Source organism: Simochromis diagramma, unplaced genomic scaffold, assembly GCF_900408965.1.
Source record: "Simochromis diagramma unplaced genomic scaffold, fSimDia1.1 OVJJ01000320.1, whole genome shotgun sequence".
NCBI lineage: Eukaryota > Metazoa > Chordata > Actinopteri > Cichliformes > Cichlidae > Simochromis > Simochromis diagramma.
In genome coordinates, this window is record NW_024386773.1 from 2560240 (window position 1) to 2586947 (window position 26708).

A 26708-nucleotide genomic window follows, 5' to 3' on the forward strand; every position below is an offset into this window, starting at 1 on the left:
ATCACGTTCTGAGCTGTAAGCCTTCCTCCATGGGTGGAACCTGCTCACACCAACGTTTATGGACACTTTTCTAAGAAGTCTCTTGATTTTGTGTTTTGCTACTTGGAGCACCTCAAACCGAGTGCAGTTCACTTCTCTCCCAGGTTTCTCTATTTCAAGAGAAGCCTGAGATCTTTCCAGAACAATCTTCATCTAAAAAACACTGCAGGTCAAGTGAGTTTGAGGTGAACTGTCCCTTTAAAGCAGAGTGAGCTGTAGGTGATGTAATGCAGACATGAAATAGTGAAGAGAAGCAAAGGTTGCACAATTAGACAACACAGGTCTGGACTTGCATATGAGTGTGTGTGTTTGATATAAGCTGAATGTCGTCACACAACAAACACGCATCAATCATCTATCCGGAGCATGATGTCACCTTTTATGAGACGGTTTCAACATGCAGACAGAATAAAAAGCACTCATATTTCTGTCTGTCTGATTCTGAGTCATAAGAAAAGAAAAGTAAGACACGATTTGATTCAGGTAAAACTTAAAATACTGGGACATGGGCAGAGGGAGTGTTTCATGACAATAAGCTTCTTATAAAGTGGGGGAGGCCAAACGGTCACTGGACACATGTGGTCACATCTGGTGCTAATAAAGTGGATCATCAATCAGCATCACATGGGATAATCACTGCAGTATTTACAGAGCACAGACAAGGGCGTGTAGATGTGCTGCAAAGCAGAGATAAGTCAAAAAGAAATAAATGTGGAAAAAACAGCTGGGAAATTCTCAGAGTCTAAAGGAGCTTAAACCAACTGAAATCAGTGTTTTTATAAACTTACCCCAGAGTCATAAACTTAGATAAATCTTAGTCTTAGCTTTATGGCTTTCAGACACAGACTGTAAATAAAAGATGGACGTAGCAGCAGTGACATCACTTATCTGTTAGTGAAGTCCTGCTATGAAGCCTCTGTCCGAGGGTTTTCATCATAAATAGCTTAGCCTTTTGAAATGAAGACCTGATGAATGAGGATTGGTACTAACTATTAAACCAGTGAACGCTGCATCCTTATTGGCTGATCAGAGCACTCTCCATCCTCCTGTTTCACTCTCATAAAGAATGATATACACAAAGTATTGTGTAGTACTCAGTAATAGTAGCGCCTGAGCTACTATAAAAAAAATGAAGGGCAGTTTCCACATAGTGTTATACACAAAAGGAAATAACCAGTGGAATCGCCCTCTGCTGGACAGAGTTCAGGTGTAAGGCACTTACACTCACTAGCAATAAACTGAAGGAAGTAAGCAAGACCAAACCCTCTGCTCTCCACTCCAAAAAATATTTAATGTGCTGGACATCTTCTTTGCTACAATTTCTCCACAATGAACAAATAAATGGGAAATGCTTTGAGTGTTATGAAGGTCCATCCTCTCACATGTAACCCTGCCAGACCACAGTAATAAAAAGGTAAGAGGGCTTAAAAATGCTGGAAAAAATAAAGCCTCGAATTTCAACCCACCCAAATGGATGTGTGAGGGCCTGAAACTCAAATGAATGAAGGTTTATGCAAAATAAATAACTAAATTTACAGAATGTGAGGTGAAACTCATTGACACAAAGGTTATTGACTAGAAGAAATATGAAATTATGTTTTTACATGTATTTATATTCAAACCATGCGAATCTATAACTACTCTGTGTGTAGTGTCTGCATCTGTGTCCAAGGTGCGGAAAATAAATAGACTTTAATGGACTTCAATGCCGTTGGGAGGCGGTAAAACGTCGCTGACGGTGACTAGCAACTCAGACAAACGCGAAGAAGAAGAAGAAGCTGATTAATCCGAGCAGCACCTGAACGCAGCGGCATTAGTGCGGAGAAAGTTCAGACCGAGCTGCAGCAGCTCCGAGGAAACAACGCGGCAACACAGCAGGCTTACCGGTTAACTTTGTGTAATTTCTAACCCATCTCCGTGCCAGAAGCCTCACACACAATCAGCGAGGAAACTTATCAAAGATGCCGGCCACAGAGAAGGACCTGGCGGAGGACGCTCCGTGGAAGAAAATCCAGCAGAACACCTTCACCCGCTGGATCAACGAGCACCTGAAGTGCGTCAACAAGCGGATCGTGGATCTGCAGCTGGACCTGGGCGACGGCCTGAGGCTCATCGCCCTGCTGGAGGTCCTCAGTCACAAGAAGATGTACAGAAAGTACCACCCGAGGCCCACCTTCAGGCAGATGAAGCTGGAAAACGTGTCGGTGGCTCTTGAGTTCCTGGAAAAGGAGAACATAAAGCTTGTGTCCATAGGTGAGTACCGGGGTCCATTCATTCATCTGGAAGCTTCCTCCTCAGCTGTGCGCCTCCGACAAAACTTTGTAACATAATAAAGAGTCCGCACACGACAGGGATACTGGAATATCCAATATTTCTTCTCCGAGTAAAGTTTTCATCCAGTTTTCACGCACTATTCCAGGTTTAAAGCCTCATCGCCCCGTCTTCTGTCCTGGAATGCACGGGCTACCATTTAAAATTCAGGCATTTTATATCTTTGGCTTTTCTATGCGAGAACAAACGTCGCATCTGACTGCAAATGCAGATTTTTTGATAATTTTGGACACACTCTTCAATTCGGCATAGATTTTTAACCCATATAGCACAAATATTCTCTGTAAAATATCAGATTTGTAAATTTCACGGCGCCGCTATTGCCCACTTGGTAGCGTTTCGTTAGCAAGGTGAGGCATTGGGGAACTTGAGTCTCCTAAAAGCTGATAAAGTTCACCATTATGCACTCAAAGTAAGCCTGTAGCGAAAGGTAGAAGAAACGTTATTGCTTAAATTATCCGTAATTTAATAAATTCACATTCCCGGTGGCTTCTGTACGTGTAGAGCAGTGTACGACAAGAACTCCTTGCAAAACGTCGTCGATAAATGATCTTTTTAATAATGTCGCGCGTTTATCTGCGATATTGAAGTAATGTTGAATCGATTTAATACAACCTTTAGAACTAGCGGATGTCCTTTAATTCGGCGTAAACTCATCAAAAATACTTGGACTACTTTTTAAATTTAGGTTATTTTTATTTTAACGTTTAAATCTGGGTCGTGTGAGTCGTAGAAACGTGGGTGTAAACTTGGCCTTGGCATTCAGGGTAATTTCTGATGAAGTGAATGGGTTTTTTTTCTGTCAACAGCAGCGTTAAGTGACAGATTTCTCAATTGAGTTTGGCGTGTTGTGGGTGCAGAGTGTGTTTTTAATGAGCAGTCTCCCACAGAGGTGAGGACACACCTGTGCTAATGAGGCCGACCTCGTGGAGAACTCAAGTCTCCTCAAATATTTCACCCTCTGACTCAAAGAAATCACAAAGTCAGAGCTGAATGATGTTCAAGAGCTCTTTTCCCCCCTTCCCACAGTTTTTTGATCTGCTTTGCAGTCATTCTGCTTCGTGTTCTTTACAAGCTGCTCTTTGCTGGGTGACTAACCACACCACACCTGAATTTAATTTCCATTGTTTGTAGTTTACGTCCCTTTTGTAAATAGTAGATTTTTGTTCCCTTAAGGTAATGTTTTAGAGGGTTAATCATCACTCATGAAATTGATGAGTCAATGGGGAGGAAATGGATATAGATATAGAGGAGAAAAGAAATTATTTATTTTTTTGCGCTAAAAAATGCCATGCAAATTTCTGGTTTCAGCTTCTTGTATTTGAATATCTGGATTTTGGTTATTGGTGAGACTTTGGTAAAACTTTGATCATAGCATCTGAGAGAAATGGATTAAATAATTCGATCTGTGGGTTTTTGTTCTCCCCTTTTCATTCGTCATGAGTAATCTGGACAAAAACATTTTTGTGTTCTTTTAAAAAGAGGGATTTTATTGATGTTTCACTGACTAATGCTTTTCCTTCAGACTGAGAAGTGACCCAGTGATCTAGGAAGTTGGGGGAAAAAAGGGAATCCCCTCTGCTTCCCTTTTAGCTTGTTTTGCACATCTCATCTCAGTGCTTGGCGATTCACTGCAAATCTAAATGCTCTAAATAATTCGATTAATCAGCATAAACTTGATGAAGCAAGAGTACCTGTCCCTGAAAGTTTGGAAAAACAAAAGCTCGTTACTCCCAGGACACCTTTTTGTTCTTGTACCTGAGTTTTCATTTGTGAAATGAATGAAAATGAGTTAAACTCGTGGTCTCTGGATCCTCTGTGCATATGGATGGTTATTTCTGCTCTTTGAGACATTTTAAGGTGTTTGGTGTCAGGTAGAGAGCTGCTTAATTGGCTCTCTGCTCATGTTTTTTGAGGGTGCTGAGCTGTTTTGCTGTTCATACTGGTGTAAATGGTGGACAAAATAACAGAAGAATCTTTCATAGAGGTGTATTTTCTTTATATTTTTTTCCCCATTAGTTTTAGCTCCCTCAGTTTGGCTTTCACACATTCATAACAGAAAACCTACATTTAAAACAAACTGGAGGCATCATGTATGAAAGTTGGACCTTCTACCAGCTGTTATGGGAATTGTAGTCAAACTGGTCAAAGATTTTTTTTCTTTTTTACTCCTGTGTTTAAAAATCTCAACATTTAAAATGTGAGATTTTAATCCCAAACAAACTGAAAGAAGAATTTAGTCATCTGCACCAACGCTGGTGTTTTCAAATTTCCATCCCAGCAGTGCCGAGTAAAGCGCCGGCTGCCGTTTGATTTTCACTAAATGCGTTTGCACTTTGTGCACTGGCTTCACTCCTGTCCTCCGAGGTTGGTGCCCATCCTTGGTCTGTGTCAACGAGCTGATTCACAGCCTGAGTCAGTGTCATCTCTGAGGCAAAATGATCTCATCTCCTCCCTGTGGTTACCTGTTGGCAGGACCAGGTGTGTGTGCTTTGTGGTGTGATGAGTAGTCTGGGTTCTTGTTTCCCAGACGGTGAGTTTTGGTCTTTTCATTGGAGCTGCGTTCAGTCCAGCACGACATCCTGTTCAAGAATCGTTCAGTTAAACTGAACAAAACACAAAATGTGACACCAAGTCGAGTCAGTGCCAGTATTTCATTGTACTTGTACAATGACAGTAGAGGGCTATTCTAGCCTTTTCTATTTTTATAAGTGTCATACTTTAAAGGCTGAAAAGGGCATAACAGACAAAAGTCACTAATATTTAAACAAATAATAATAATAACAAAGAAACACAGAAAAATAAGAGTCCTTGACAAACTGACGAAATGTTTATCTGCTGTTTTCACCTGAAGGTCACCTGCCTGTTCAGCTCTCTTATGAACAGCACCACTACTTACATGAAATGGATTCAGAGCATGAGTTAATAGCTGTACCTCATTTATTTTAATGTTTTGACAGAGTCCTGAACAAGCTGCTGGTTATCTTTTTGTAAGAGGGGGGGATCACGTTGATCCAGCTAGAGATGAATGCACTCTGTTTTTAATAACAACAGTGAGTCAGGCTTTGGTGATATTTCTGAGATGTAAGAAAGCTGTTTTCGTAATAAAATCAAAGTGCAGTTTGAGTCTAAAATAACTCAATGACCTGCTGCTGCTGCTGAGATTAAACGAGTGGTTAACTTTAGACGAACAGATTGTGTCCAGAACATCTCTCAGAAACCTGAATGTGTCGCATTTCCACAGCTGAGCTGCGTACAGCCTGCTTTAGAGTTCATTTGAGACCAGAGCAGCTTTTATACCTAATCAGACGTCTCCATCTGAACTCTGAAGAGGGAGGGAGACACCTAAAAAACTAACCACGCCGAGTGAGCTGAGGTCGGAGTGCGTTCAGCTACGTAACGCTGTGGTGGACGGTTGGTTTTTTTCCACACTTGAAAGGAAATGACTGCCTGACTGGGTGGGACGTGCACACAGTTGGGCAGAGCTGGTCCTGTTTCAGCTTTCAGACATGAAGCAGAAGACTGTGATTACCTCCTTTTATGAAGAAGGCAAATATTCAGTGCCTGCTGACAGTGACTTTATGTAACCTATAGTGTGTTCATTATAACAAACTCTTGTTTAAGTAGTAGTTGATTATTGGTAAAAGAGAGAGAGCTGAAGGAAGATCAGCTCTCTTCTATCAAAGATCTTGAGTGATGGGAACCATCGGCCTGCCTTACGGGTTTAGGTTTGAGGATAACCAGCAAGTGTTTTGAATACAAAAGGGTTAGCTGATGGCTAAAATTGGTTGAAAAATTTGTTCCAAAACTGAAGTTTTTGAACTCTGTGTGTTCAGGAATATCTCTCTGTTATGGTTGTAACAGAGAAAGGTTTCAAACTGCTGATCTCTCATTCTGACATCCATCTCTTATCCTGATGTGAAGTCATGAGTTCATGTGATCATGTTGCTTTAATGGCCCTCATAAACCTGCAGATACAGAGTAGGACATCAGAGGCCTGCACGATGAAGCAGGATTTGAGGGCTCAGCGAGTGAACTTCAGGTTTAATCCTGAATTTTCAGGTTTAAAAATGTGGTTCATTAAAAATGTGGATTTGTGCTGCAGACTTCACCTGCTCCACCGCACGTTATGTTCAGAATAGGAAGAGAGATCAGCAGGTACGGCTGCCTACTGAGCAGTCACATGGTTTCCTCTTTCAGGTGAACGTGCTCATAACTACACTGATAAACCCTGAGCTGGCTTATCGACTAGATTCCAATTAACCTGATCGATGTTGGAATAAGTGAAGCCAGATAAGGAGAGAGGAATGATGTACTTTCAGCACATCTCTGGTTCAAACCTGTTTTCATTTTTCTTCATGGGGTAAAAGGAGCCTGTTAGCTGTGGAGAGTTCATAATCACCAGGTGGATTTAACATTAGTTTAGCTTTTTAAATGAACGCTTAAACGGCACGTTGACTCTGGTTTTGTGGAAGTGAAGCATATCCAGATCTCAGACAGGCCATTTGGAGCTGATCCAAAACCACCTTCTTGCACGTCTGGTTGTTCATTTATGCGCTGCACTCCAGCTGCTTTCACTTTTTATTGTTCAGCCGCAGTCTGAAGGGCGTGCCATGTGTGGCACAGGTAGTACCGGCTCGTTTTAAAAGTCGTGTTTCGCAACACATGTAACATCTCACAAATGTTTGCATGTCAGTGCAATACTCGGTAGTCTGAGTTCACTGTGACACATTTTACAGAAAGTCCACACGACATCAGAGTGTGAAAATGTGCTCAGGTCCCACCTGGATGTCTAAGAGGCTCCGGTGTGTTTTCACAGGTGCCGACAGTTTGTCAGATACCTCACCTCCATGACAGGTGGAGCATATGAGCCAAGTAGGAAGGGGTGAGGGCCATGTCCACACTCATACGCTTTCGTTTGAAAACTCATCTTTTTCTCTCCGATTTGGCCTTCCGTCCACACTGAGACGGCGTTTTTGGTCAAGGAAAACTGAGCGTTTTGAAAACGCTCTCCAAAGCAGATGCATTTGAAAACGCTGTTTTCACGTCAGTGTGGACCACGAACCTGGAGCCTTTTCGAAAACGATGACGTATTTTAGTCATGTGTTGCAGTCATGTGACCAATTAAACTAAGATTAGGTTTAATTGGTCCCTATTATAGATTAATATCAGTTTGTACATGCTCCAGATCGCTATTCTTTAATTTTAACTTTGTACTTTTGTGTTAATCACGGCAACAACTCCACCTCTTTGTCAGTCCATTTAAAAAAAAAAAAAACAAACAAACTTGGTGCTTTTCCTCAACAGCCGGAAATGACGCAGGTCGAATCGTCTTAGTTTCACCAATGCGCAATACAGGAACGTAGCGTTTTCAATTCAGTGTGGATGAACAACTGTTCAGAAACGCTTGAAAACGATAGTGTGGACGCAGAGCGTTTTCAGACGAAAACGTGATTTTCAAATTTATCCGGATTAGTGTAGACATAGCCTTAAACTCATCACCCTCTCACCTGCACACTTTCACTCCATTTACGTGTTTGAGTTAAGGGTCTGCACCTGAGACCACGCCACAAAAGTGCAGCGCATGTTTTGCGTCTCGTGTGGAGGAAACTCTTAAATAAAACAAAAATAGAGCACGAAGTTTCACCAAAAACCTCTCTGTTAAGATTAAAAATGTCTTATTGACAGATTAGGGAAGAGTTTACTGGTCCTAAACTATAAATGTCAAAAAGGAAAGCTGAAAAGTCACCACAAAGTGACTTGTCACCCATGATTAAGGCGACCTCCCCTTTAGCCTTAATGATGAGTTTTCACAGTTCAGTATATATCAGTAGTTTTTTGTTTTTCAAAGGGAAGCTGCACTGCAGCAATGACTCTCTTTAACTTCTGATGCGCACACAGTTATTTTGTTACATGAGCAGGCTGAAATATGCCAGAAACCACTGGGTTTTTGAAAAGGTTGCTCCCACTCGGCTTTGAAAGGGTTAAAACTCAGTCAGTGAGCAGCTGGTTAGGGTTTGATTGAAGGAGAAACTACAGATTCAGTGCAAGCTTCAGGGACGAGATAATTTCCCACCACAAAAAATAAGTGGTGAGCTGACTGAAACTGAAATTCCTCAAATGGTGGTGTGACTTACTGCATACTGGAAGCTCGTTTCCGTCACAGAGGCGAGGCCATCTCGAAGCTCGTAGCTTATATCACGACCCAGCCCCATAGTTAGGAAACCCTTCAGCAACCAGAAGTGTGACTCCACACGGAGTTGCTCATCAGACTGGGAGGGTGGAGAAGACAGACTGGCATGTGGCCAAAGTGATGTAACGCCACATCCTTTTCAGCTCTGTTAATGTATTGCTGTGGTGTGGGGACCCCTGAAGAAGGCCCCTGGCTTTTGTCTCTAATGCACACTGAATATTTTCAGTGCGTGCGACCTCTTCAGAGCTTGAATGCACTTCGTTTAATTTTAAGTTTTGGTTCAGGGACAGCTGACGCTGTGCTTTCAGGCTCTCTTCTGCCTTTCCTCGAGCTCGAGGCAGATCAATAGTTCCTCAGTCGACTGCTCTCAGTGACTGCCGGGGTTCAGGGCGTCTGTGTCATGTTTAAACACCAAATGTCACAGTGGTAGCAATAAAGCACATCGATTACACCACAGCTGCTCGGTTTTGTATGCTTAGATTCTCACCGCAATCTTAAATTTTCTGTTTTATTTAATTTGCCAAAGAAATTTCCTTTATCATAAAATCAGGATTGGAGTGACTTGAATCTTATTTACGACCTGGGTAAACACTTTGCTGATTAGTTTATTGTCTGAATAGCTGGTTTCAAGTCTCACTGACAGCATGGTGATGTTGATTCAGTAAATATTGCTGCCTCATTGGTGCTCGAAGAGGATAAAGCAGGGTATGATTTTTAGAACAGGCCTATCAGTTTTCAAGCAGTGTCACAGAGAAGGTGTTTGTAAGCAGGAGGATGGAGTCACACAAGTTACCTGGACTTTGAACTGAGAGATCACGAGCTTAGCCGTCTAGACGTTAAAGTCATTTGATTGTGGTGTAGTTTGTTTTTTCTTAACCTCTGGTGATTGGAAACTCGTACACTGGCGTCAGTTTGAAGATGTAGTTATTTCCTACAGAACTAATGTCACACCAACGATGCTAAATTTGGGTTGGCTGACCAAAAAAGACGAAGGGAAAAAAGCACTACTATGTACAGCAGCGGGTTTCCTCCTCAGCTGGCAGCAGAGCAGCAAACGCAGGAACGCCCACCGGTTTCCTGGCGTATATTGTCTTTGTGCCTCTGCCTCCATCCTCTGCATCTCAGCTTCCACTTAATTCAGCTATGCATCGTGGCCTTTAAATAGATATGCCTGACATTCAAAGTGAAATCACTCATATTTAACTCCTAATAGTTTACGGAATAACTATTAAGCTTCGTTAGGCAGTGCAACCGCAGTGAAACCCTACAATCCTACCAGATCCGGGCTTAAAAGTGGAGGCAATGGAGCTTTTTCAGTGGTAGCTCCTAATCTTAGGAGCAACTCACCTTTTCACATATAAGCTGCCCAGGCCCTCAACACTCTTAAAAACTTATGTGGATAATAAAAGGGAGTATATGCTGCTCAGCAATTCCCAAAAACAAGCAAGAACAGTCTTATTTACTTGGTTTGTTTGGTTTTTAAGTGTATATTTATTGTGTTTAGTGGTTATTTTATAGTGTACATTCTCTTTAACTGGTAGAGAAATTTGGTTGACTGAGGTTGTTTAAAATGTGCTATTAAAAATAAACTTTGACTGGACTTGAAAGTTTAACTTCTGTGTATGTGTGAATGAATACATTTAATGCAGCCGGCTAAAGGTCTGTTCCAGAGGACTAATTTTTGTTTCTGCAGCATGGTTCAGGTGAAAACTGTTCATGAAGCTGGAGCTTGCGACGTTGCCATGTTGTAACGCTTTTTCTGCAGGTTCCCGAATCTCTGCAGAGGCCGTGTTTATCCTCTGACAGGAGTTTGATTTAAGAAGCAAATCTTTACTGCCTTAGAGAGAAATCTATCCCTGAATGAACCTTAGCTGGAATCATCATCCTGAGATTGCACCACCTTATGTGCACACTTTCTTTTTTTGCCTACCTCTTTTTGGACATTGGCCAGTGAGTTGAGAGGTGTGTTGTGTACAAAAGGCGTTGGCCCATCCACTTGTGCAGACCGGTGTGCTGCATCATGATTGGGAAAGCTGATGGATTTATGGAGTAGCTGTGACGTGATCAGTTTAAGTTGGAGGAAAAACATCTAGATTATCTTACTCATCTGTTAATCCTACGTTGGCTAAAACCGTTTGAGTCACTGGGGCTTCTTAGCTGTTCTTTGCCTTATACACATTGTGACACAGTAAATGGTAAATGGCCTGTATTTGTATAGCGCTTTTATTAGTCCCCTGTGTGTGCAGACAGCGCATGCTCATTAAAACATGCTTGTTTGTACAAGTAGTTCTTCTCTGCTTCAAACTGCTATAAAGATGGGCCATGTCTGACCATGAGGGGCATCCAAACAGTAGAAAGATGGCCGAAAGGCAATAGTTTCAGGCAGTTGAACCCAGGGGATGTGCTGTGGCCCTGAATGAAACAAATGGCATTAATGTGAACTGGGAATCATGCAAAGCTTATATAGAGTCAAAGCCTAACAATATGGAGTTGGAAAAAATCACGATGGGTGTAATGGAGGTGTTGCGTTGTTATTAGCAGTTTGTGTACATCTAGTTTATCAGATTTCTGCTGAGGCTAAAAGGAGGAATAACTGTGCATGGAAAAACAAATTTAGGATTTGGAAACACTGGATGGAAATCTGTGCAAAACCAGCGTGAATGCATAACAGAAGTGCTAAACGCCACCAATTAAACAAATCACCTGGGACAAATTGTAAGGCGAGCAGAGGTAAGTATTTAGCTTTGAGCCAAATACTTTTTTTTTAATTTTTTTTTTTTATAGATGTCCAACATTAAAGCTGCATAAATGACTTGCAGTGCATATAATTACCTTCAGTGGCTTTCCTGCTACTGGTTTGACTCCAATGTGAAAACTAAACGCACATCTGAACAAAAGAACAACTGTTTGGATAAATTCACACGCTGTGCATAACATTTTATGTTTAAAGTAAAATGCAGACGAGACGAGTACCTCGATGGTTGCATGCTGTGAAAGATAATTGGCCCTGAACTTAAGCCAAGCTACATTGCTACCAGGATAACCTTGCACCAGAGCGCATAAGATGGTGGTGCTTCTTTCTCTAAGTGTAGCTTTAAATATTCACAGCCTTGCCTTCAGAGTGACAGTTCTGTCACTTGAGCAAAATTTAAGTTATAAATAACGTTTTGCTTTTATGGAAGCCTGAAATGTCTCTGCTTCCTGTTTCTAGTGCAGCTTTTGTGTAAATGCACAAAATCATATAATGGAAGCTGTAATGCATTGTTTTGGAATGGAGAAGTAGCTGTAGTCTGTTTTATGTCCCTGTCTGATCATTACTAACACTCTACAAGCTAGCATTGCTTGCATGCTCTTCTTAGCCTGTGCTTGCCCCGATTAGTGTTTCTTCATTTATTGTGTCAGGAATATGACGTCACCTGTGCTGGTAAATTTAGTTGAATAATCCTGCCTTCAACTAGTTTCTGTCCCCGTTTGCAGTGCTGTTCTACATCTGCCTCAGTGTGAGAGGAACCAGGTGAGAACAGGCCTGACGGGATCTGTAGCTTTCAGGTGTGACCTTAATCAGGCGGCGTGACCTCTTCTACATGCAGAGTTAACCTGTGGTGCCTCCAGGCTCTGTTTTTCCAAGAACAACCCCACCTTTCAGTGGGAGAATTTTTCCACTTCTGTTTGTATTTTCAGAATGTCAAACTTTCCTGGTTGTTCAATCTGCAGCAGCCAATCAGTCCTGCTTTGTTTTTTGTTTTATTTGCACTCTCTAGTACTCTGTGATCATTTTTGGAAGGCAGTCTTTGTTTCACAACAGATGTGAGATGGTGTGAAATCTTTACTTTGATCTACTGTTAATCAAAATGCCCCACACTCACAGTGAAGGGATTGAAACGGTTTATTAAAACAAAGAACTAATTGTTTCCTCTTGTCCTGCTCGATGCCACGCCTAATTGACAGTATACCTCAAAGGTTAAAACTGTTCTGCAAAAGATGCACTGCTGTGTCCTCTGTTGGCTCCTGTCATCCAGGTACATTTTAGGAAATTATTGTACTCGAGCATGGCGTACTGAGGTTGACTGTTAGGTCATGGGTGGGATGGAGACACAAATGAGGGGAAAAATGAGAAAATCCTGCTTTTATCCTTTGCTTCACCTAGCGTGACCCCCTGAATGTGACTGATCAGACATGGAACTCAATAGTTACAGTTCAGTAAACTCATAGAAGACCTCAACACACTTGTTGTATGACGTTTAGTGAATTTGGAGCTGCCACACTTGTATAAAAAGAAAATCGCCTGTATTTGAAAGTGTTAGTCTTTCTGGACCTTGACACAAAGTTGGATCTGCAAGATTAGATTTCTTCTTGTCCTGCTGTTTTTGCTCCTACCTGCGTGGAAGGACGACTGACTGGAATACCTTAGGACTCTGGGAACTGTCACAGGAAAATGTTGACTAATGTTTTGAAAGTTGGGGAAAAACTAATCTAATGCCACCTGGGAAAAGTGAATTATTCTAGATCACTTTTAAAACTGCAGCTATCGATTTGCGTATTTGCTTTTTGAGGGCTGTTATATATTATTGTGATTAAAACATGTTAGCTTTAAACAGTGAAACTGAGGAGTCCTTCTGACCCAAATATACAATATTGTATATGTGTAGCCTGTACCCTTCAGTATCTTAGACAAATGTTCACTTTTTCTTTTGAGTGCGCAGCAATTACATTTACATCCAGTCAGGCTTCTGCTTTTCTAAAAATGTTCCAATGAAAGAATTTAAAACTTGACACTTCCTGGAAAAACGGGAGTCGAGACTTATTGATTCTGAGTCTTGACTTTGTACTGAATGGATTTGACACTCCTGTAACATGACTAATAATTGACAGATAAATCTATAATGAAGATACCCATTTATTGTGCGCGTCGTCTTCATATCTGCTGACGAGCGTCGGGCCGCTCTCAGCACATTTAGTGCTGCCTCTCTCGGTGAGATATTAGCTAATCTGCTGGCTGGCTGCTCCTCTCTGGGAGCAGAAACCTCACCGTGCACACACTCTCACACTCTGGAGTTCACCCTTTCTCTTTTGGCCATTTGTTGCCATGGTGATGTGTATCAACAACAGTCCACGTCCAGCTCGCCTCGTTGAACTCTGACAGCTGATAGATGTTTGGTTTCTGTCTGCCAGGTCTCGGTTTAAAGTTCAGGCTTTGACACAGATTTCTGGATGTTCTGTTTCTGACGTGTTTTCTGTTTTCATTTTTGTGTGTGTGTGTGTGTGTGTGTGTGTGCCACTCTAAACTTTTTATCAGAGCTCAAAACACAGATAAGAGAAACTGCTGTCAGTCGAAGAGTCACTGAAGCGCAAACTCTGAAACTGTTTATCTGCTCTTGTGTTGCTCCATGCTTATTCATGCACGTCATGTTACTTGCAGTTTTTATAATCTTCCGCTGGCCTGGACCTGATCTTAATCCTGATGCCAGCAAAACTGGCGAGTACATTAATGGGAGAAACGCAGCTGTGTGAGAAGATCATCTCGACAAACTCAGCTGTACATCTAAAGGACAAAGGTCACTCTTTCGTGGATGCCAGAATTCACACTTTGGACTGAGGAGACGGTTGGTTTGAAAGACGAGCGAAACGGGCCGTCTTCTTCTGAATAACACCAACTCACAGCCACCTACAAATGCAGACTTGAGATCCCTTCTCAAGCATCTCAACCCCAACTCGCACCTTGTGTCAGGTGACCTCAATAGTTTACGTGATTGGGTGGGATATCTACTTGTTTAACCCGAAACCTCTGGTGGTAATGACGCCCACCTTTTTCCACGCTGTCTGATGTGATAACACAGATGATCAGTAATGGGTCAATGACCTTCTCTGTAGGGTTCATACCTTAGGGTAAATACATGGGACTCTCCACCTTTTTTGGTTTTAGAACTTAAGTGACTAGACTTAAGTATTTTCTTTTTAAGCTCGTAAGATCACCATGACCTGAATAACTGAGAATCAGCCACACCTTATGCTTAATGCAAAGGGTGGACATGACCACTGTGGTGTCGGCATTGGAGTTTTGGCTGCTGTAAAATTTTTATTTATTTTTAAAGTCAGAAGTGACCATACCTGTACAAGAGGGTCAAGTTATCAGCTAACGCTAGCAACTACTACTGACAGGTTCACTAAGATGGCATGTACTGATGCCACTGGCCGATATTTCTGCTGCTTATCAGCTTTGCCATCTAAATGTTGAAAGATGGCGTGATGAGGCACTGAGACTTTATAGAAAGGCTCTGACCGAGATTTCTTAGTTTTCCTGGAATAATGGGGAAAACATGACTGCAAAAAACCAAAACAGTGCAGCAGCATTGGTACCCAACCATCCTGACTCTGATTAGTTCACAGTAATTCAAACTGTAATATCCTCATTTATGTTCGGTTTCAGCCACAGACTCTCTCTGATTTTTTTTATTTTATTTTTTATTTTATTTTTATTTTTATTTATTTTTTTTGGCTCACTGACAGACTTTCTTAAGGTTAGTTATTCAGTGGCTCCAGAACGAAGCGCACCACTTTCATAGAAACCAGAAATGGCTGAAACTGAATTGGTGACATTGTTGTTGAGTCTCATCACTGTGAAGAACAGTCGGTATCGAGGCAAAGACGGAGGTGTGGGGGCTGAACGCGCACACACAGAGGAGTGATTGATAACACTGGCAGAAAGGCCTCAAGGTCGGGCCAGTGAGACGCATTCTTCCTACTTGTCATGGCAACCTCAGTAAACAGAGCTGCTGATTGGCCGAAGTAACCTGAGGGTGGCGGACGAGTATGGGTGTTAATAAACAGGAAGTGTCACGTAACTTGGAGCATTAGGAGCATGCCTCATGATGTGTTCAGGTACCATGAGAAAGGTCAGAGATTGTTCTGTGAGGAAATGCAGGTGACGTTGCAGCACACAGGAATCACAACCGTACAGAACATTTAGTCACTTTTTTTTTTGTAGCATCCAATTAAAGAAGTGTAAAAAGATTTATCTGAATAAATGTGCGCCTCTTCTTGTCATTTCTGATCATTTAATGAACAACTGTATGTGATACTTGTATAAATCAGGAAACTGGTGTAAAATTATTACAGTATTTGATGGGAGCCGAAGACTTTCTTCAGGGTGTTCAGGAAAGAACTCTTTTGAGATGTGATGGTAGAAGTTCTGTGACAGAAACCAGGTAATGCTTTTCACTTTGTCTTTGGCTGATCCTCTCCTTCAGCGTTATCCCCTCATACACTTGGGGACCACTTTCAGTATTGAATGTTTTGGATTAGATGCGTTCAATCTGTGGATGAAATGGAGACCTGCCAGTTTTCTCTAAATGCATTCATATACAGTATCGAGCTATCCTACTGTCATTCAAATGTAAGTGGGTGGATATCAGTTTGAGTCCTTGATGTGCTCTGAAGGACAAAGACCTTGCATCAGGCCCGTTGTCTCGGATACCCAATCACTCAATGGGTGATCCAAACATCTGTTCAGCGCATCCTTGCCTGAAGGATCTAGTGATGAGCTGGTCTACCTTTTGAGCCACAGCTGCCCATCGATCTTTGGTGTTCATTACATTTAAAAATAAATAAATTAAAAAAAAAAAGTTACAAATGATAAATTAAACCCAACTTTTCAGTTATTAGACTATATCAGCCTAATGACTAAAGGTCTGTGCTGGTTTTAAGTTTCCACATCAGTCGTGTAAGCTGCTGATTGGATGAGGATTGCTTTCAAACATCTTAGGTGACCTCACAGAAACTTGGTTTGGGCTGACTAACCAGCATCAGTCTCCAGAACCAAGTTTCTAAAATTAAATGTTCTTTTTAAGAGAATCAGTTTCACACTCGCACTAAATTTAACAGCAGTGGATTTTTAGTTGAGCACAGCACTTAAAACATAATAATTAAGTGCAGAGTTCATGATTTGTTTTCATTTCCTTTGGAAACTGGAGCTTTTAGGATTCTCGGAGGGTTCCTGTGTCTGAGTCATTGGACGGAGGAGTGTTTAAGTTGGCCGTGTTTGCGCTCACTGAAACCTGTTTGCTCCTTCATCTGTTTCACTTCCTTGGTTTCCATCCTCCAGGAGGAGAAAAAGCCATCATGGCGGTGTCATATTTATGGCTCCAGCCTTCGCTCCTCTTCGCTGCAGATGTTGCTACTGTGGCTTGACTGAACTGTGTCAGCATGTAGAGGAGCAGAAACACGGGCCGTCCAGATGAGGTTGTTTTCAAGTCCGCAGTCTCATCCTCAGCTCCCTGTTTACAGCCTCTGTAGAGATGTGTGTGTCATCACTGAGAATAACTGCAACCAGATCAGTAATTGCAACCAGATCACAGCATGTGTCACATACAATAAGTCCAAAACTAGAAGCATAACTAGATAAATCTGGATAACATCTGCAGTGTTTTATTCTTTGGTTCTTCAACCTTGAAGGATGGCATTAGAGAAATTAAGGAAGCATCACCCAAGGTGTTGGAACACAAAGCACTTTTTTTCTCTCTTTTTGTAGGGAAAGACAAAACTGCTTTCATGTTTTCGCTGTCAGAGCAAGCTCGCGCTAACACACTATAAAAACCACCAGTGCGAAAAACACCAGCACATTCCCCAAGTTCTCCTTTTCATTTGGTGGGTTTAATTATACATTTCTTCCTCAGAGCCTGTGAACTGAGGTTATTGTGGAGACGGGGTAACTCTGGACCATGTAAACTCTTTGCAGTGTTATTGGTCTAGTCTAAAATTGTGAGGTTATGGTGTAAGTGGCAAACTGGGAGAAGTAACTTTCTGTGAAACGCTCAAAGTTTCTCAGAGTTAGAGCTTTATTTTTTTCTATTCCTGACTTAAATGGAGGAGCTCTGCACGATTTTGCTCAAATCCTTGTGTTGGGAAAGTGGCACAACTTTGGAAAACTGTCATGATTTTATTGCATTATAGCATTTGTCTGATACTAAAATTACTGGGAAAAGTCGTTTGGCTTTAGGCCAGCTGAAACTGTTGATCCAAAGGGGTGCAGCTTCAACTCCACCTTACACATCTCCTCGCTGAGAAGCAATAATGTCTAAGTATAGACTGTCGGTTTACTCACTGGTGCAATCTTGGTTTGTCTGAAGAGGTAGTTTTTGTTAAGTCTAGAAGGTTTAAATCATTGTGAATTATCTAAAGCTGTTAAAGAAATTTGAAGAAGTTAAAAACTGCTCTTTATATCAGAGTGAGTCAACCAGGCGAGTCATAAGAACATTTCTATAATGAGGATTTCCCCCAGTACGTAGTGCTCTGCCCCCCTTTTTAATTTTAAAACTGCTCAATGTCCATCTATTCATTTATTAGTATTGTTTTATTTATTTTTGTTACTATTGGCATGGGTTCACCAGAGTCCTGGGAGTTTGTACAGCTGCCTGTATGAAGCAATCATGTTATTAAAATTACTCATTCTTTGGGATACTGACCCAAGAAAAGGCAAAGCCTCTTGTTAAAATGTTGGTAGGGCTAAACAAAAATAACGAAAGTAAAATATCAGCAGCACACACCCTGACAACAAAACTGCAAGTAAAATGCTGTCCTGGTGGTGAAAATTTGAGTTAAAAATGTCGTATTAACTCAAAGCATCTAAAGGTCTGACTGGATGCTTCTTGGTCAACTGCACTATAGGAGTTGCACTTAAGGCTCTTGTCTAAAAATGTCAGTGTTCTCACAGGATGTGTGCACATAAAGTGCTAACATTTCTAAAATCCAGTGTAGCCTCACAACAACACACAAAGCTAAAATGTGCTGTTCGTGTGCCAAATGTCTCATTCAGATGTGACTGAAATCACCTCAAACTGAGGATTTGAGAGAGGAGGAAAAAAAAAAAAAAAAACTGGCCCCAGGGAGAGTTTCTGCGTCTGAGAACATGTGAGGCAGCGTGCTCTGATTGGACGATCCCCCAGTGCGGTTGTAGCATTTGATGTCGACCTTGAAGATGTTTAATGTATACACATAAATAAAGGGTTTGTGGTGTTTATCGTTCCGTTCCCTCCCACGCTAATGTGTGTGAGACCCCAGGCCTCAGTGTGGCTGCAGAAAAGGTAACACGAGAGCGGCCGGGATATCGACTTACACGCATGCTCGCCCCTTCTCTGCACACAGAAAAGTACCTTTGTTTGTTTCGGCTGTAAATGCAACAAAGTTTTTGCACTGAGAAGCTTTAAAGAAGCACATGTCAGCTGAAATCCACCAAACACAAACATTTAAAGGTTTTTCTACAGTTTCACCTGTTTTTGATTAGAGTTGTCACAGTTGAGACTTGTTACTTTTTTCTGCTCCTCTAATTGGGTTCTTTTAATTTTATTTAGCACTGAAGGAAATTTGTCAGCATGGAACAGAATGACAAACACACACACGCTCTAAAATCAGACGTTTTAAGGATATTTGCTTTTTATTTCCCACTAATAAGGCTATTGTGGCTCTATGGGTGGTAAGTTCACACACTTCCTCACCTGTCGAGTCAGATTCCAACAAAGACTGGTGCCTTTGTGAGGTAAATAAAATGGAGCCATTGTGGGAAGCACTATAAGCTGCAGTTCCTCTACTGGCCTCTTGATCTGGCTGCTTTCAGGAATCTTCCAATGGTGACATAAAAGGTGGACGGAGCTTCTGATGATCTGAACGATGGCTGGGTACCCAGACAGAAAACGAACTCCAGGTTTTTGTGACTCCTGTGAGCTTCTGGGGCTGATCACAAACACTTTGTTCACTTATAGTAAAGAAAGATTTATAACAATACCCCAAACTCCCTTTAGCTCTGGTTAAAACCTCTTTCAGAAGGTGCCCAATGTGTTTCTCTGACGGAAATCTTTTGGTTTGGTTTGAATAGACATGATTTGAAAAAGGGATTTCAGTTTACAGGAAACTGCAGATTGTTTTTCATTTTGGGGTATTGTAGTGATGCGGCTACAGTAGATTAAGTGGCGCTATGTTGGAAAAACAAAAACATGCCACAGTATCTTGAACCCAATAAAGGTTGGATCGTTGTGTCCAACTATCCTATCAGCTGACTGTTTGGGTGTTTTCAGATATCTAACGATGAAACTTGTGAACAGGAACAATGGAGACTGATTTAAATTATGTTGCGGAATCATCAGAGAGGTGAAAAATGGCCCACACTCACACAGACGCTGGACTGTCTCACAGCTGATCATGCATTTATGAAGGGGAGCTATTGTCATGTCGTCTGTGTCATTGTGAATTGGTGCTGAGCTGTTTTTGATGCAGGAAGTGTGATCTTTTGTCTGAGTGTAGTGGCAGCAGACATGACGCAGGGTTTAGCGCAGCCACTGTGTGCCAAATATTTAGTTAATGATGACTATCAGAATGACAGGAAGATGATACACTGCTGGGTCTGAAAACAGACGCACATGCAGGCAGACTGAGTTCAGTGCGTGTTTTAGATTTAGTTGTAGGTTTAATTTGAGGTGTGGGGGTGGGGTGTGGGGGGTTGATGGTTTACTGAGGATTGTTCTCTGATAATCACTGCGGTGAGCCTCCTGCAGCCTGGCTCAGCTGCAAATATCCCAAATGCTTCTCCTCTTACTCACTCCATTTCTTCTTTTAATCTTTTGCCCCTTTTCTTCTTCCTCCTCCTGTTTTTCTATAGATAGATAGATAGATTTAAAAAAACAAAACAAAAAAAAGATCCAGTCACTAAACAAGTCTGGTTTTAGTTATTTTCCTATCTGAGTTTTAAAGGATTTGGCTGTTTTTAGGCTGCCTTAACTTCAGAAACTGTGAATAAGTTGATCATTTCTGTAGAGTAATGTTGGGCTGGGATGGATTTTTTTCTTTTTTTTTTTTCCTTTTTTTTTTTTTTTTTAAATTTTAAGACAAGAAATGGTCTCAAGTTATTTAATACATATGAGGTAATGACAGGTTTGTCCAGTGCACATCCAGTGGACTTTGTGTTGGTGTACTCGGTAGTTTAACTGACTCATTTCTATTACTGACTTTATTTTAATTGATGTTCATCACCAGTTCTGTCACACAAGCTGTAATCCATAGAGGTGGAAAATGAAGCACAGCTGCACAAAAGTGCGTTCTTATATTTAGACTTGTTACATCGTCCGAACCTCCCCCTCCACAACCATCACCTGAGGGTTTTGTCAAACGCTTCAAGGAGCTTTTGAACCTTCAGCTGCTTTTCTTTGTGTGCGAACTTGTGGCTGCATGTCCACTTTAACACTTTTCCAGTTTTCTCCCCTTTTCCCTTTTTTCTCTTCTCTTCTCGATCAACCTCTTCTTCCTCACCACATGGCAGGTCTGGTTGTGATGACATCATTGCCTGGGAACCAGCAGGGTGAGGTCATGCAGGGCTAAACGCTGCAGTGTGTTTGTCAGTGTGTCTTGTTTATGCATGCAGACGTCATGCCAGATGTTTGTGTGTTAATGACAGGGCAGCTCTGCGCTGGTTAGTGAGCTCTCTTGTGGCTCCTCTGACCTTCAGATTTCTTCTGCTCTTTGTCCATATCATACTTGTTGTTTTGCTCTGTTGCACATCATGCTTGCGGTGTCCCACAAAGCTCAGTTTTAGGCCTGTTATTGTTTGTGGCGCACAAGCTCTTGCATTTCTCCTGCTTGGTAAACTGCCTGCAGACGCTGGACGGTATCCAGTTTTCATCATTTGGTTCATTCACTCGGAATCCCTGTGAACGACTCTCTAGAACATGGGAGCAAACTTTCGTAGTCTTTGATCTGTGTCTGTGCAGCTGTTTGTGCCCAACCAAAACCAGATTAAAGACGGAGAGAGAGACAGAATGACACCAACTCTGTATCCTGCTCACTGCTCATTACCCAAATCAAAGACATTAAAAGCCTCTTGCTTTCTTCTCTTTGCCTGTAATCTGGATTTTGTTGCTGGGATCACCCCCTCTGAGCCGCTGGTGCATGATTCATGTGACTCCTATTAGGCGCCACTCTTATTACACCAATGCATCATGCGGTGATGTCATCAATGGGTGCCCCAGTTTGGGAGCGCCGACCTGATGTTTAGCAGTGGAAGTTGAAAACTGATTTCTAGTCATTTTAAAGCTCATTAAACCCCCACTGGAGACCTTAAAAACTAATTCTTATAAACATCTGCTAAAGGTTTTACTCATCTCTGCTACTTTGTAGATATGTCTGAGGAGAAAAAGGCTTATTTTTAATGCTTTTTTTTTTTTTTGAGAAAGTGGTTCCAACTATTTTTATTTTTATTTCTGCAAACAGCGCTTGATTACAATAAAACAATCAAAATCTTTTATATTTTAAACGTTCATCTGTGGGATCGTCATTGATGTGGCTCCAGGATCGTGACTGCAGCTGACCACCACGATGTGGTGATTGGAGTTTGTTTGGGTTTAACTTTAGCCCCTAAAACGACTTTGTTTAGCAAAACATTTTAGTTTCCATTAAAATGAAGACTTTAAGACTATTTTATGTACATTTGCACACATTTTTGCTCAGGAATTATTATTGCAACACTGATTTCAACCACATCCACCCCCAAACCAAACCCTATGAATGACGGTCGTTATCGCTGAACGTGTCGTCAGTTTCTCAGCACAGAGGAATGTCATGCATCTTTGTGTCTTTGTTTGCGTGTGTCATGTTTCCCAGCAGTGTGTTGTGCGAATGATGTGTTAATAATCGATCTGACAGCAGCAGAGGCTTCCTGCTGAGTGTGTGTTTATAGTTATTTTAAACTGAAGCTCAGATGTATACTGTGTGTGTGTGTGTGTGTGTGGGGCTTTTTGTTCCTCTACCACCATCCATTGGTCCTCAGCAGGGTGGAGGGTGATTTACAGGCTGGGTAGATGGATGGGTGGGGGGTGGGCGATAGAGTTGATGATCTCACCACTCAGGAATCTGTGCAGCAGAGGTCAAACCACACACACGGTAGCTCCACATCCTGTTTACCACTGCAGGTATCCTTTGTCCAGTTCCACCCAAACTTTACTTTTGCCACCAAATTTCAAATTTATTTTTCCACCTAAATTTACTTTTTTTTTTTTTTTTTTTTTTTTTTGTCTTTTTGCTGGTGTTGCAACCTGCCATAAAAATGGTTCCTTTTAAAATCTGTTTTAAAACATATTCGTTCTCTTCGCTTTCATCATGGGTCCTTGCAGTGTCTGGTTGGCACAGCTCATGTTGGAGCTGCTAACATCTTAGTTGTACTTGTTTTATTTACTGCAAACAAGTCTGTGCACTCGACGGGTTAAAGGGTACCTCGACTAAAGAGGCATGCAGCTAGTTGATTTCATGATTAAATGCTGCTACCCTAATTGGTAGATTACGGACATCAGTGGCTTAAACTGATTTTAAGGCTGTGCAGTGAACTGTAAATTGTATTCAAATCAAAATCTCTTGCAGCTTAATTTCTTGTTTTGTTTTTAATATTTCTTGTTTAAAAACTTTTGCCCCTTGTAATAACCTCAGTCACTCCCTGACAGGCTGGGGCAGGTTTAATTCAACTAATGCTGAAAGATATTTGGAGACTTTTGGCTCTTTGGAAATACTGATTTCAACAAGTCTATTGAGGAACCCCAAACACTATATTAACAAATGTATGATTGAGTATTTGGATAATAAAGTACTCTTAACAATTTCTTCTTGGGTGTTGGTAGACATTTGCCACAATAGCACCCCTCTGTCTTACTGAAGCACAGAGTAAAACCCAATGTAATATTTAACAGCAGTCAAAGGCATGCGACCTCTAACCACCGCAAGAAATGTGGAAATGATAAAATTGGTTAAGTTTTGTCGTATTGTTTACTGTGGTGAATCTCAAAGCACAAGTTTGAAATGGTTTGAAGCTAGAGTTTATAATTCTGAGGCCAGTGTGTTGGTGAAAAGGAAATTGAACACATCCACTGGTCTTCAGGCTATTTCTCTTGATTTTCTGCCGTTATCTCACCGCATGACATCGTTAAAATCGTTGCTGCTTCCGTGCGTCTTCGTGCATGTTGGCACCAACTGAAGAGATTTTAGACTTCCGCCAAAGGAAGAATCAGGACTGTTGTGAAAATGTGGGCTAATAGCGTTTAATTGACTCAAACTGAAAATTTAGCTTGTCTTGAATGATCAAAAACATCAGGAAACTGCTCAGACATCATGTAGGTCACCCTGTAAGAGCCCCAGGTTTAAAAGATTTGGTTTAAATTATATTTACAGGAATTTGCTGTTTCAGTGTTCAGTCCTTACGGTGTTGGACATCCAGGTGAATGTTTTAGGCGGGGTGTGGTTGGCTGCATGTTGGCTGAGATCAGTGTGATGATCTGCTTCAGGCATAGACTGTTCTCTACTGTTGAGCGGTAAATTATTGGGTAGGAAGCTGAACATGTGTGTCTGCAAGTCATCGTGCAAAGGAACAGCTGTAAGCGGTGCAGCAGCCGTGCCTCTGAGGGCGAGATGCTTACAAAGAAAGTGAACTGCAGTGACCTCTGCTTATGACAAATTTTATTTATTTTAACAACCTCAGCGCATTTAAGTTATACAAAGCTGGATGAGCCTGGTATCACAAGGTGACTGGTATAAGGTGACTTTTCATATGAAATGACTTGTTTTGAGCGGTCAGCTGTCCGACGGGGTGATAGGACCCTTAAGTTTACCTACTATGTTCTCGTATTGTAGTGATTTTCTTAAGTGAATTATCAGAAAACAGATGCTCTGCTTCCTTTGTAGACCTAAAACTGATCGTTTTATTGAAACTATCATGTCTCCTACCTCTTTGAAGCTGTGTGAATATCTCCTAAACTGAAGTCATTAAAAGAAGTTGGCTCAAAATGCTGGGGGTGGAGGTTTAATGTTCAGTTTAAGTACAACATGCAAGAACACTAAGATGTACAAGCTATCCACATTTTAATATGCTCTGTTAGACGGTTAAACTTTTTGATCGGACTGTTGATTGGTTGCCATGGTGCAACGGTCTTTGTTTGACATGGTGTGTCTGATTTTTGTCTAATCGTAGGACATTTCCTCATTTTTCAGCCACCTCTCAGATGTCTGTTGTCTCAGATTTCCAGGACCGTAGCAGTCATACTTGTTCGTAGTGGAGATGCTTTGTGCTTGTGATCTTTGACATTCCTTAATTCACCACAGCAGATGGGCAAAGGGGAAACTCTATTAAAAGGCTTGGTGAAAATTGAATCAGTGCCCCAGACAAGCTGATCTGTTACACTGGAAGAACTGTTGGGACCATTCTTTGCCCCACTGAAGCCTCCACACAGAGCAGTAAAATACAGTTGAATCTTTTACATAGTCTAATGGGAGAAAAGTGAAATCTCTGGATTTGAACTGTATCGGCGTTTAGGTTTTCCACTCCATCAGTGAACACAGTGCCCAGTTCTTCCTGTCTATCAAATGACTTTAATCCTGGACTGTCCATTATTGAAGTTGGGACACAGCTCCTCTTCAGTAAATGAATTGATGTTGCTGAGGCTATCCAAAGCAGCATGATGGAGTTTCTACTTGTATTGAGAGACATGAGTCGTGTTTCACTAGAAGTCAGACATTTTATGCGAAATGTGAGGATGAAAGCTTAAATAGCTGCTGTAATCCCAGAAGGGAGACAACTTGGTCATGAGTATAGTGTCATTTAAATAGATCAGAACTTGTGTGGTGACAAAAAATGTAACCAAATTGACTCTGTAGTAATGGTTTTGTTTTTTTCTCCATACCTGCATTTAATTACCTGTTATCTTGTACCCGGCACTGAGCTTTATAGGTAGAGGTGGGATAGCTTTGGTCCTCACATATTACTTTGTTAGGAAACCTGAATCAGTTATGGAGAGATCTCAGGGTTTGGTTGTGGCTCTTATGTGTAAACGTTTTGTTTACTTCTCCATCCTGTCTGTAACTTGGGTGTGAGATGAGGATTTTCTGGAGTTCTAGGTCAGCAAGTAGGTTGATTAGTTTAGCTTAAGCTCTGAGGCCTCATTATGCAACTTTCTGTAAGAGTCCAGGTTTGACTCACAGATAAGAAAGGCATTTAGTTCCGTTCAGTTCACCTTTATGCTATCACAGTCTTTGTCTTGCTTTCTATTTCTCTTCATGAAAAGGAAAAAATTCCATGTTTCTTTGTCTGTCCTTATGCAAACTCCAACTATCCCAGTACTTGCTTCTCTAGTCCCGTCCTTGTTGTGTTGATATTGTTTTGTCTCCATAGCAGCTGGTCAAATCAGCAGGTATGGGCAGGAAGAGCATCTTGCCGAGAGGCAAAAACACTGTTTATGTGATGCAGATCCGGGCTGTATTAAATGTGAGCCACTTTGTGAATGGAGCTGTGGATGGATGAATCTCAGAATAAAAGAGGTGGCGACTGCAAGGGCCTCTTATCGCTGGGGGCGCAGGAGTTGAGGCGGACCTCTCGTGTCAACCTTTAATGGTTACGGCATGTTAGCTGTGAACACTGAGTGCACTCACCTGATCTACACATGGTGTAAGGGACTGGTACAAGAAGGGAGATGGGTTCAATTTACTACTTAAAATATTGTTTAAGGGGTTTAAAAAAAAAAAAAAAAAAAAGGTGTATCTTAAAACTGTAGATAATCACAGAAGTGGATTTGACTGAAGAGAAAATATTTCCCATGACTTAATGCAGTCATGCAGTTTCAGTCTTGATTGTAGATAATGTGACACCAAAGTCGGGACCTGTGCATGGGAGAGAACGCAGTCGTTCTAGAAGAGTCTTAAATATCAGCAGCTGGCTTGAAGGAAAAAAAAAGTTTATACGGTCCGTTATATTGAAGAACTATCTAAATGAACTTGCTGGTCACTGGGACATAAACCGCATGCACAGAATTACCGGTCACATCTATTTAAAAAAACAAAGTCTTAAGTTTGACTTTGGTCCAAAATAAATAATGCTGCTGTAGATTTAAATTTGGGTTTCTTTTGAGCGCAGCTTTTGTTTTGTCTTGGGGCCAGTTTCAAGCCTAAAAATGTCGGCTCTTTTAATGGATTTTTTTGTTTTGTTTTTTTAAAAACTGCAGATTCTGTATGGAGGGTGTGACGAGGATGATGTTTGCATCGGGACTTTATGTAGTTCACAAACATTTGTTGTCCAGTAGGGTAAAGTAGTGTCGAGCAAAACAGAGGATTGGGTTTGGAGTGTGATTGGTAC

At 41.4% G+C, this 26708-nt stretch overlaps 1 protein-coding gene and 1 long non-coding RNA gene across 2 annotated transcripts in view; both read left to right on the forward strand.

Moving 5' to 3' along the window:
* The first annotated feature begins 1833 nt into the window (after positions 1-1833).
* Positions 1834-26708, forward strand: part of LOC120716106 (filamin-B) — a 64715-nt gene continuing 39840 nt past the window's right edge. Inside the window, 1 exon segment of the mRNA XM_040003488.1 lies at positions 1834-2292. Coding sequence (XP_039859422.1) covers positions 2001-2292 — 292 coding nt within the window. The 5' untranslated portion in view covers positions 1834-2000.
* LOC120716123 lies at positions 2299-26299 on the forward strand. The gene is made up of 2 exons (XR_005691821.1): positions 2299-5427; positions 5487-26299. It is a non-coding gene; the product is annotated as an uncharacterized LOC120716123 (long non-coding RNA).